The sequence below is a fragment of the Bombina bombina genome, chromosome 3, assembly GCF_027579735.1.
Source record: "Bombina bombina isolate aBomBom1 chromosome 3, aBomBom1.pri, whole genome shotgun sequence".
NCBI classification, from domain to species: domain Eukaryota; kingdom Metazoa; phylum Chordata; class Amphibia; order Anura; family Bombinatoridae; genus Bombina; species Bombina bombina.
Genome location: NC_069501.1, coordinates 605,885,485 through 605,898,448, shown reverse-complemented (window position 1 = coordinate 605,898,448; position 12,964 = coordinate 605,885,485). Strand labels below are relative to the sequence as shown.

Here is a 12,964-nt window from a genome sequence, read left to right as displayed (position 1 = left end):
AATAAGTATAAGAAAACACTAATTTTGAAAAATATTTTGAAGTGAACAAAATCTAACAGTACTAAGTTTGAAAGAGTGTAAAATATCAAGCTATATCCAATATAAAAGTAGCAAAATAACAGGGTGGTTAATTCTATGACAGTGTATAAGGATAGTGAACAAAACATAAGAAATGTTTCATCTGTTTCATACCTGGATACAGCTGAAGATATCTCTCGTTTGATTGGTAGTCATAAGAAAAACAAAATAAAAAAATAAGTATAAAAATAATTTCAAAGAATATGAGCAACCAAGGCAAAAGTCCTCTTAAACTAGGAGTGTACCTTGGTGGCATTTTAAATAAAATGTTAATTCAGTGTTGAGTTTTGATGGTTTGCTTGAAGCATCAAAAAGACTTCTGAGTACAGAACTACGCATAAAGGGTGTAACTTAAAACGTGGTGACTGCCCTTATCTCTCTGGTCCGGCATGCTACATTTTGTCAGCAAGTTTTAGAGGGATAACACTGGGTAAAAAAAAAATAATAGTTTATAACACATATTGTAATTACCCATTTATCTGTACTGGATACGTTTATTTTATAGGAAAACAGGAAAGGCAGATGAGGAAAATTCTTCTTGAAACCTTTCAAAACGCAGGTATCTCAAGAAGTACTTTGAATATAACTTCAAATACAGACTTTCAATAAAAGTAGATACAACATAACCTAATAAAAACTAAATTATGATACATGGAAAGTATTTTTATGCCATTGGGATTTAAAGGATCTGGTATATATAAAAACAAAAATCCAAATGTCATTAGACATTTAGAACTAAAAGGTTGAAGCAAAAACAGTGAAAGAGTGAGATCTGTGGAATTTGAGAGAGATATCGGAATTCTAAAGGGACAGTGAAAGCAAAATTAGCTCCCAATGTTTTGTTTTATTTATAGGTGGTTCAAAAGATATTGAATCAATACATTATACAAATGCCATATTCACAAACAATATAAGCAGTGTAAAGAGAGATTTCATTAACATTAAAAGGTATTGCAAAAGACATACACAACATCACTTGGAATGCCTAATGAAAACAAAAAGCTAATAACAAAAATATAAACAAAAACATGCTTCTCTCTCCCAAAAATGTAGTTATTTTGGGAAGATCCTACTGTTGCTCTGAACCCCTAAGCCTCATTTGTTGAAGATTCTCAATATCCTGTGTTAGCTTATGTCCTTCAAAATGATTCTGCTTACTGAACATTCAAAAGATCACCACCAGTTTTTCCAATAGTTAAACAGTATTTCTTAATGGGTACAGAATTTGTCATTTCATGTAATGTGATCATGTCACAATGAATGGTTCCAATTTTGTAATAAACCCGCTTATTCTTTGTTCCATATCTTCTTGTGTGTAACATTAAAGGACTAATAAATACAGGAGATTTGCAAAATTGAAAAAGCTGTTCTCTAACAACATTTTGCAACATTCTTAGAGGTTTTTTTATATATAACCCAGTACTTTAAAAAAAAGTTTTCTTGCTATCAAGTTTATAATGTTAATGTTGTATGACGTAAAAAAATAATAATAATAAAGTGGTCTTTACTCTTTAGGATTATTATACAACTTACAAATAGAAGAATATTTTGGAAACACAATTTGGAGAGGTAGAACTGAAAAACTACATTTTACACAATCTCAAAGCTTCTGGTAGCCATTTTTGATACAGGTTATGACTCACATTACCTTGCAAGATTTTTTTTTAAATTTTTTTGTAATCTAATGGTCCCTAGAGTTATCCCCTAATTTGTACATGAAACTTTTAAATACAGGCGAGATAAAACCATTATCTTTTATATATGTTTATCAACCTGGTAATGTTAAACAAAACATTTAGGGGTCAATTTATTAAATGGCGAGCAAATATGATTCGCTTTAGCGAATCATGTCCACTCGACATTGCTAAATGCCAACAGCATACGCTGTCAGCATTTATCATTGGACAAGTGAAATGCTTGTGCCATTCTGCCCCCTGCTCACCAGCGGCCAATCGGCCGCTAGCAGGGGGTGTCAATCGATTTTAGTCCGCCACCTAGAAGGTGGCAGAGAAGATAAGGAGCAGCAGTCTTATGACTGCTGCTTCTTAACTTACGTTTCTGGCGAGCCTGAAACGCTGGGTGTAGAAAGCAGCACCCCTTGCTTGTTAAATCTACCCCTTAGTGACCATATGGAACTATTTTTTCTAAGAACAATTTAAGCTAATGGTGAGTACTGGGGATGGAAAACTGTGATGGTAAATTACAAAATGCGTAAATAGTTTTGATAAATTGACTGCAGTTCCCATGTTTCCATTGCTGAAACAGACGAGTACCATATACTGTCAAACAACTGGGGCAGATGTATCAATTTGATCAATTTTACATATTTTACCACAAGCTATTAAGGAATCTCTTATTATTGTTATCTGTTTAATTCTCTTTGGATATGTGAGCTTGGTTAATAATATAATAAAAGTGAATAAACCATTTTATGCTCTAATTTTCTCAGGGTAAAATGGTTAGCATTTACTAGCTCAGCCTAATTATAAAACACAACATTTGGTAAATTAAAAACCTCCTTTGCTCGCAAGGCAGACCTTAGCCCAATTATTCATTTTAACTTCCCAGTGAAGACCATGGGGCCGATTTATCATTGGTCTGTCCGACATGATCCGCTCAGCGGATCAGGTCCGACAGACATCGACAAATTCCCGACAGCATACGCTGTCGGCATTTATTATTGCACAAGCAGTTCACAAACAGATTGACTGCTAGCAGGGGGTGTCAATCAGCCCGATCGTATTTGATCAGGTTGATTGCTGTCTGCCGCTCAGAGCAGATGAAGATAGAAGGGTTAAAAGAGGGCGCTAAAAGCTAAAGATTTCAACACTATACTTAAGGTTTAACAAATATTTATTTAAAACAAAATATATTTATAAATATATTATGAAAGGGACGTCTCCCTATGAAAAAATAACACAAAATTAAAAATTATTTCTGCTGAAATGCTATTACAATCAACTTAAAATCAAAAATATAAATTATAACATATATGATCCTATTAAAAAAATGTGAACAAGGTAGGCAAATGACTAAGTAGCGATTAGTTGCTGGTAGCGGTTATTTTCGCCACAGATGAAACAGAATACCTATATATCAAAAGGTTACTGTAGGAAGTAATTGTTCATGACAAGTTAAAAAAGATTTTTCTTATAGAGGTATAGTTCTTGTAGAAAAGAGTCATCAAAGTTCCAGTTTCAATTATATACAATTGCTTGAAAAATTATATCCATATACTTCTTATCCTTCAAATAAAATTGACGTTTCCTTTAAAAGTTCAGTATGAACAAATTATCTCTCTATTAAGCATGAGTAGTAATGTACTCCTTATAGATATACGGTACGTTACCCAAATTCCTCTCGATGGAGTGATGTTCTCGGCTCGGTATTTTCCTCGAGCGGGTCAGACTGAGGTTTGTCGGCGTCTGACGTCACCAAAAGATGTTCCGGTAAGGAGAAAAGCTGGTTCCTCCGCTGTTATCAGCTGCTATGATGGAGATCCTCACGGATAAGCCCCGCACATAGTGCTATGCACGCAGGGGAAGGGAAAAACTGTAATGGGCTTTCCAAAACTTATTTCCAGCCACAGACCTCAAATGTGTAGTATCAATGATGCAAAAATATATTCAAATAACAATATATTCAAATAACCCGGGTTATATATAAGAACAATGATGAAAGGTTAGGATCTGAAGCAAAACTCTGCCAGAGTAACACTGCCAGCACAACAACGCATTTCGCCCACCTGTGGGCTTTTTCAAGATAGTGGTGGCAAGTGTAATAGTCCCTATTTAAAGGGTTATCCTTCATTCTGATTGGTGAAAGTCTTAATTGATACCTCTTCTTAAGGTGGTATTGTACTCATACATGCTTTACATTCTTTTAAGGATGTACAAATAACTACATGCATACCTTTTATCCATTTTTATAGAGAGATATCTTCAAACATATATAACAAAATTTCCAGGATAGTTGATTATTTCTAAAATTGCTACTTCAGCAACCGTGCAAAATATACAAATAAAATTTATGCAATAATATGTATTGCAAATAATTAATAACAACTTTAGTTACAGAAAACCTCATAATAAAAACATTAGATATTTTATGTATCCCACCAAGTGTAATCATACAGCTATGTATCCCACCAAGTGTAATCATATAGCTTGAAACCAAAATCAAAATTTAACCCCACCTTTGCCAAAGGTAATTTTTTGGAAACTTTTGAAAAAATAGTAACTAATGATATAAGAAAATGTAATCTTCCTAAACTAAGAAAACAGAATATTAACAAAAAAGAAAGAGAAATTCTTAGTGGATTACAAACTAACAGCCAAATAACCATAAAGCCAGCGGACAAGGGTGGGGGAATAGTGGTAATGGACACAGCAAAATATATGATAGAGGCCTATAGACTCTTAAATGACGAAAAGACATATAAAACTCTAACTGGTGATCCAACGAAAAGATTCAAAACCATTTTGGACAAAATCCTGATAGAAGGAAATAAAAAGAGAATCTTAAATGAAAAAGAATTTGTATATTTGACATCTGACCATCCTAGGATACCTATTTTTTATTTTCTACCAAAGGTCCACAAGTATCTAGTAAATCCCCCTGGGAGGCTAATAATATCTGGGATTAATTCAATCACAGCCAATTTGTCCCAATATATAGATAAATTTCTGCAGCCCCATGTATCTAGTTTAGACTCACATCTCAAAGACTCCACTCAAGTTTTGAATGCCCTTAACTCTATAGAATGGAATAGTGATATGATATTGGCGACGTGATGTGTCGTCACTGTATACTATAATTAAACACCAACAAGGCATAAACGCTGTAAGACACTACTTAGAAAAGGACTCTAATATGAATAGAGAACAAAGAGAATTCATTCTAACTAATATCAAATACATATTAGAACATAACTATTTCTCCTTTGATAATAAATTTTTCCTCCAAGTAGAAGGGACCGCCATGGGTACGAGGTTTGCACCGAGTTACGCGAATCTCTTTATGGGAATATGGGAAGAAAATTTCTTCAGTGATAGAGATCTCGGTGCAAACCTCGTACTCTATAAGCGTTATATAGACGACCTGCTATTGGTATGGAAGGGACCTGAGTTAGAGCTAGTTAAACTATTTGAGGAAATGAATATTAATGATAATGGTCTCAAATTTGTATGTCATCACAGTAGAGAGAGAGTGGTTTTCCTTGACTTAGAGATCATGGTAATAAATGAGAAATTGGAAACACAAACCATTTCAAAAAAGTAGACTGCAACAATTTGGTACATGCGGAAAGTTGCCATCTTAAATTATGGAAAGAAAACATACCATATAGTCAAAGCTTACGCATAAGAAAAAACTGTTCACGGATTGAAGATTTTGAACGGCAGGTAGTAACTCTAGCAGAAAAATTTACCATAAAAGGTTATAATGAGACAAATATCACTCAAGCAATTGAAAAAGCAAAAATGACAAACAGGGATAATCTTTTGAGATATAAGACAAAAGAAACTATTAAGGAAGATAAAATAACAGTTCCCTTTATAACCGATTATAATGCAGACCATAGATAATATTATAGGGGATCAACTGACAGATAAACCAACCTTCATCTTTAACCCCTTAAGGACCAGCGACGTACCCTGTATGTCACTGGCCTTTTTTTGCGACTTGATTGTTTTATAGCACGGTCTTGCCACCAGCGTTGAGACTGCTCTATTCCACAAAGCCTGCTGGAGGGAGGGCATTAATAGTGTGTTTTTGCTAGACTTGTGCTATTATGTCCTGAAAAAACCATTAACGACCAGTGACATACAGGGTACATTGTGGTCATTAAGGGGTTAAAAAAGCAAGAAATTTTAAAACAACTTTGGCACCCAGTGAACTGCAACAAATGAGAGAAAATAAAAAGCAATTAGATTTGGAAGGAAAGAGTATAGCAGGTTTTTTTCCTTGCTACACGTGTAAAGCGTGCACACATAGTTCCAAAATAAAAAGTCTGCAAATGAATGAAACAGGTGGAGATATTACTATAAAAGGAATTATTAGATGTACTCACAAGAATATTATTTATGTATTAAAATGTACTTGCAACTTATTCTATTTCGGTGAAACTAAAAGATGTCTCCGGGATAGAATAAGGGAACACCTATTATGCATAGAAAAAGAAAAAGTAGACACACATTTATACAAACATTTTAAAGAAATTCACAGAGGTAACACAAGGGATTTAAAATATTGGGGTATTCATAAAATTAAAGGTCATTGGAGAGGTGGCAATATTGAAAAAAATCTTCTTATAAAGGAAGCAGAATATATCTATAAGTATGACACCCTATATCCGAAAGGGTTAAATTCGGAATTGGACCTCTCCCCTTTTCTATTTGAGTAACAAATAACAATTTTTAATAACACAATTAGGTTGTAGTAATGAACTAGCACATAGAATAGTAAATTCACTATGCACTTTAAAATCAAAGCACTTTAAAAATAAAGTACTTTAAAAATAAAGCACTTCATTATCCTTTGGCACTTTCCTGTAATCACTCTATGATTACACTTGGTGGGATACATAAAATATCTAATGTTTTTATTATGAGGTTTTCTGTAACTAAAGTTGTTATTAATTATTTGCAACACATATTATTGCATAAATTTTATTTGTATATTTTGCACGGTTGCTGAAGTAGCAATTTTAGAAATAATCAACTATCCTGGAAATTTTGTTATATATGTTTGAAGATATTTCTCTATAAAAATGGACCAAAAAAGTATGCATGTAGTTATTTGTACCTCCTTAAAAGTATTTAAAGCATGTATGAGTACAATACCACCTTAAGAAGAGGTATCAATTAAGACTTTCACCAATCAGAATGAAGGATAACCCTTTAAATAGGGACTATTACACTTGCCACCACTATCTTGAAAAAGCCCACAGGTGGGCGAAACGCGTCGTTGTGCTGGCAGTGTTACTCTGGCAGAGTTTGGTTTCAGATCCTAACCTTTTTTCCCTTCCCCTGCGTGCATAGCACTAAGTGCGGGGCTTATCCGTGAGGATCTCCATCATAGCAGCTGATAACAGCGGAGGAACCGGCTTTACTCCTTACCGGAACATCTTTTGGTGACGTCAGACGCCGACAAACCTCAGTCTAACCCGCTCGAGGAAAATACAGAGCAGAGAACATCACTCTATCAAGTGGAATTTGGGTAACGTACCGTATATCTATAAGGAGTACATTACTACTCATGCTTAATAGAGAGATAATTTGTACATACTGAACTTTTAAAGGAAACGTCAATTTTATTTGAAGGATAAGAAGTATATGGATATAATTTTTCAAGCAATTATATATAATTGAAACGGGAACTTTGATGACTCTTTTCTACAAGAACTATACCTCTATAAGAAAAATATTTTTTAACTTGTCATGAACAATTACTTCCTACAGTAACCTTTTGATATATAGGTATTCTGTTTCATCTGTAGCGAAAATAACCGCTACCAGCAACTAATCGCTACTTAGTCATTTGCCTACCTTGTTCACATTTTTTTAATAGGATCATATATGTTATAATTTATATTTTTGATTTTAAGTTGATTGTAATAGCATTTCAGCAGAAATAATTTTTAATTTTGTGTTATTTTTTCATAGGGAGACGTCCCTTTCATAATATATTTATAAATATATTTTGTTTTAAATAAATATTTGTTAAACCTTAAGTATAGTGTTGATATCTTTAGCTTTTAGCGCCCTCTTTTAACCCTTCTATCTTAAACTGTATATCTCAGACAATCATTAGGGATATTGTCTATAAAGAGGTGTATGATATTTTTTGTCCTTAGCGCACCTTAATATACTATCTCGCTCAGAGCAGATGGACCAGTTAAGGAGCAGCGGTCTTAATAACGCTGCTTCTTAACTGCTGTTTCTGGTGAGCCTGAAGGCTTGTGCGGAAACAGCGACATCAAAATATAAAAATATCCTTTGCTAGATATTTTGATACCCAGGTACCTGAAGAGTACAAGTATTGTATTTTCCTTTTTGTGTAACTTCATAATAATTGTTTTATTTTGATTTACATGGAGACCTTCTAAGTGCCAGGATGTATGCAGCACACTCATTTTATTAGGCAAATTACCAATAGGATTTTAGATACAAAATAAAGTCCTCATCATATAGAGATACATTTATCCATTTGTTTCCTACAGCAATTCCTTTAAAAGTGTTCTGCAAATAAATTGCTAATAAGTTAAAATAAACAATAGTGATGACAAGGGACATCAATGTCATGTACTACTATCCAGCAAAAAAAGATTTTGAATGCTCCCCATTCACTAGGACTGCAGCTCTCCGAGATTTTTGTTTACATATTTCCTATTACATAGGAAGTTTAATTTCTCTCTCCAGACTCTGCTATTAGCCTGTGTGTATTATCATTAAACATCTACTCATCTGAGCCCCTAACACTGCATGTATAAGGACTTGTCTTTAGCTTGAAACATTGCAATTATATGTATTGTCAAAATATTAAAAATAGGACTTTTAAGGGACTATATACACCAATTTTCATATAACTGCATGTAACAGACAATACTATAAAGAAGAATATGCACACATACTGATCTAAAAATACAGTATAAAACCATTTCAAAACTTAATTAGAAGCTCCCAGTTTAGCACTGTTGATGAGTTTAGGCTGGGACACCAAGTGAAAGGGGCTGGGGAAACAGGAACAACAGACACTCCCCCTGCACATGAAAAGACAGAATATACAAACAGGATCCACAGGAATCTGTAGACTTCAGTATACATCTAAAACTTTGGGGCTTGGTTTTGCTTATTTATTAATAAGACTGTGCTGAAAATCAGCAGAACGTTATTATTAAATAAGCAAAACTATCCATTGTTACAAAAACACTCCCAGATGGGCTATATAAATGGATCATCTACAAAACATTTATGCAAAGAAAAATCTACTGTACAATGTCCCTTTAAAGGGACATTAAACCCCCCAAAAATATTTTGTGATTCAGATAGAGGATACAATTTTAAACAACATTCCAATTTACTTATTTGATCTAATTTGGTTCATTCTTCAAAAATTCTTTGTTGAAGAAATAGCAATGCACATGGGAGAGCAAATCACACAAGGCATCTATGTGCAGCCACCAATCAACAGCTACTGAGCCTATCTAGATATGCTTTTCAGCAAGGGATATAAAAAAGAATGAAGCATATTAGATAATACAAGTAAATTAGAAAGTTGTTTAAAATTGCATGCTCTTTCTAAATCATGAAAGAAAAAATATGGGTTTTGTGTCCTGAAATGATGGGGCTCCGAAGCAGCATCCACTGCTTAATAAATGGAGCCCAAAGTATATGTCTTAGAAACCCTTAAAACACTGGTTGTTGAGAGAAGGCTGTAGTGCATGGAAAAAGTGGTTTCTTTTTAATTTAATTTAATTAGCGTTTATATCAAAATAGCATGTTCTTATTTTGTTCAGTAGTATTTTCAAACTATGGTCTCTCACATGAAAAGACTTGAAACCCTGACATATGTCACGATTAATACCTTAAATGGCAAATAGAGCAAAGCATTGTAGCTCTCTGACTTTTAAAGGACTGTACAGCTTAGCTGAGCGGTGTTCAGTGTAAGGGGATACAAAGAGGCAACAGCACAATTTCATTAAAATGGACTTAAAGGGACACAAAACCCATATTTTTTATTTCATGATTTAGAAAGAGCATGCAATTTTAAACAACTTTCTAATTTACTTGTATTATCTAATATGCTTCATTCTCTTTATATCCCTTGCTGAAAAGCATATCTAGATAGGCTCAGTAGCTGTTGATTGGTGGCTGCACATAGATGCCTTGTGTGATTGGCTCTCCCATGTGCATTGCTATTTCTTCAACAAAGAATTTTTGAAGACTGAACCAAATTAGATAAAATAAGTAAATTGGAATGTTGTTTAAAATTGTATCCTCTTTCTGAATCACAAAATACATTTTTGGGGTTTAATGTCCCTTTAAGAAGCAGTGGTCATAAAACCGCTGCACCTTAAATTTTCCGCCATCCTGATCCGATCCGGATGATCTACAGCCGATTGTTGAGTAGGGGGCAGCATTGAGCAGGGGGCAGCATTGCACAAACATTAGCGAGGTTGAGCGGACATGATTCGCTAATGTTTGCATGTTGCTGGAATGAATTGCTTAGCCAGTGCCAGTGGAGGATTTAATGTAGGTATTGGTGTCCTATCTAGCAGCTAAGGGGTTAAACTGAACAACAGCAGTCAAGTAGTCTTTTTTTTAATATACCAAATGAAAAATTCAAAGGTGATTTAATAATGGTGCCTCATATTTTCTCTGTGATCACATAAAGGATAAGCACCCTAGCTTTATTTTCAGCACAGGTTGATACTTTACTTCTGTTTCTTTTGCTAAAATTGACTTGGTTTCTATAGCAATTCAAGGAGAAATATAGTTTACCATGGTTTAGAAGTCCCTTTTTTGGCACAAATTCATTACTGAGCACTATCTGAAGTGAAAGGCAGTAACACAGTATAGTCATGTTGTCGTCAGATTTTTTGCTGTCTTTTATAGATTCAGATTTTTACAATTCTGGGCCCCTCAAGTGGCTGTCAATCTGTATATGGGGTTAACACATGCACTTTTGCCATTTTGCTGTTAAAGGGACAGAAAACACCTCAGGTTTTTTTTATATAAAATGTTTAGTTATGCACAATGAAAAAACTATGCAATATATTGTCATTATTTATTTTGCCCCTCTGAAAATTGAGCTGTCATAAGTTGGAATGCACTCTGCTGTCCTTTATTGGCTTTATGAGATAACAAGTGAAAAACAATGTATTCTAAACTATCTTTATGACAGTTGCTAGCATTGTCTGTGGAGCTGAGGTTAGCGCCTCCAAATAAAGCAAATGGAGGAGGGAGTTTGGCTTTTGAAAAATAATTGCAATAAAAAGGATGTTAATTTGTTTTAAAAAGTTAATACTTAGCTGATGATGTTATTCTATAGCAACACAACAGAAATATCTTGTAATTACAAGGTGTCTACTGTCTAGTCAAACTCAAAATGAAATCCTCCATATTTTTAAAGGAACAGTAAACACTTTCGGCCAGATTACGAGTTTTGCGTTAGGAGCTATTATTTCTCACAGCTCACTTACCTGCATCGCTGGTATTACGGGTTTTTACAAACCCGGCGTTAAAAGCCAAGAAGTGAGCGTTGAGCAAAATTGAGCTCCATACTGCACTTCAATACCAGCGCTGCTTAAGTGAGCGGTGAGCTGGTTATACGTGCTTGTGCATGAATTCCCCATAGGAATCAACGGGGAGAGCCGGCTGAGAAAAAGTCTAACACCTGCAAAAAAGCAGAGTAAAACTCAGTAGCGCAGCCCCATTGATTCCTATGGGGAAATAAAAGTTACAAACAAAACAAACAGCTGAAGAGATGCTACCAATATTGTTATATAGTTAAACACTGTCGGCTAGATTTAGAGTTTGGCGTTAGCCGTCAAAACCAGCGTTAGAGGCTCCTAACGCTGGTTTTGGGCTACCGCCGGTATTTATAGTCAGTCAGGAAAGGGTCTAACGCTCACTTTGCAGCCGCGACTTTTCCATACCGCAGATCCCCCTACGCCATTTGCGTATCCTATCTTTTCAATGGGATCTTTCTAACGCCGGTATTTAGAGTCGTGGCTGAAGTGAGCGTTAAAACTCCAGCCGCAGAAAAAAGTCAGTAGTTAAGAGCTTTCTGGGCTAACGCCGGTTTATAAAGCTCTTAACTACTGTGCTCTAAAGTACACTAACACCCATAAACTACCTATGTACCCCTAAACCGAGGTCCCCCCACATCGCCGCTACTCTATTTTAACCCCTAATCTGCCAACCGCACACCGCCGCCACCTACGTTATCCCTATGTACCCCTAATCTGCTGCCCCTAACACCGCCGACCCCTATATTATATTTATTAACCCCTAATCTGCCGCCCCCAATGTCGCCTCCACCTACCTACAATTATTAACCCCTAATCTGCCGACCGGACCTCACCGCCACTATAATAAATGTATTAACCCCTAATCCGCCTCACTCCCGCCTCAATAACCCTATAATAAATAGTATTAACCCCTAATCTGCCCTCCCTAACATCGCCGACACCTAACTTCAAGTATTAACCCCTAATCTGCCGACCGGACCTCACCGCTACTCTAATAAATTTTTTAACCCCTAAAGCTAATTCTAACCGTAACACCACCCTAAATTAAATATAATTTAAATCTAACAAAATAAATTATTCCTATTTAAAGCTAAATACTTACCTGTAAAATAAACCCTAATATAGTTACAATATAAATAATAATTATATTGTAGCTATTTTAGGATTAATATTTATTTTACAGGTAACTTTGTATTTATTTTAACCAGGTACAATAGCTATTAAATAGTTAATAACTATTTAATAGTTACCTAGTTAAAATAATTACAAAATTACCTGTAAAATAAATCCTAACCTAAGTTACAATTAAACCTAACACTACACTATCAATAAATTAATTAAATAAAATACCTACAATTATCTACAATTAAACCTAACACTACACTATCAATAAATTAATTAAATACAATACAGACAAATAAATACAATTAAATAAACTAACTAAAGTACAAAAAATAAAAAAGAACTAAGTTACAAGAAATAAAAAAATATTTACAAACATTAGAAAAATATTACAACAATTTTAAACTAATTACACCTACTCTAAGCCCCCTAATAAAATAACAAAGCCCCCCAAAATAAAAAAATGCCCTACCCTATTCTAAATTAAAAAAGTTCAAAGCTCTTTTACCT

The 12,964-nt window shown here is 34.5% G+C and overlaps 1 protein-coding gene across 1 annotated transcript in view; it reads right to left on the bottom strand.

Annotated features, from left to right (window-relative positions):
- The window catches only part of RHCE (Rh blood group CcEe antigens), a 129,437-nt gene extending 129,060 nt beyond the window's left edge, over positions 1–377 (bottom strand). The window contains exon 1 of the mRNA XM_053704808.1: positions 193–377. Coding sequence (XP_053560783.1) covers positions 193–334 — 142 coding nt within the window. The 5' untranslated portion in view covers positions 335–377. The remainder of the gene's footprint in view (positions 1–192) is intronic.
- Between the last annotated feature and the right edge of the window lie 12,587 nt (positions 378–12,964).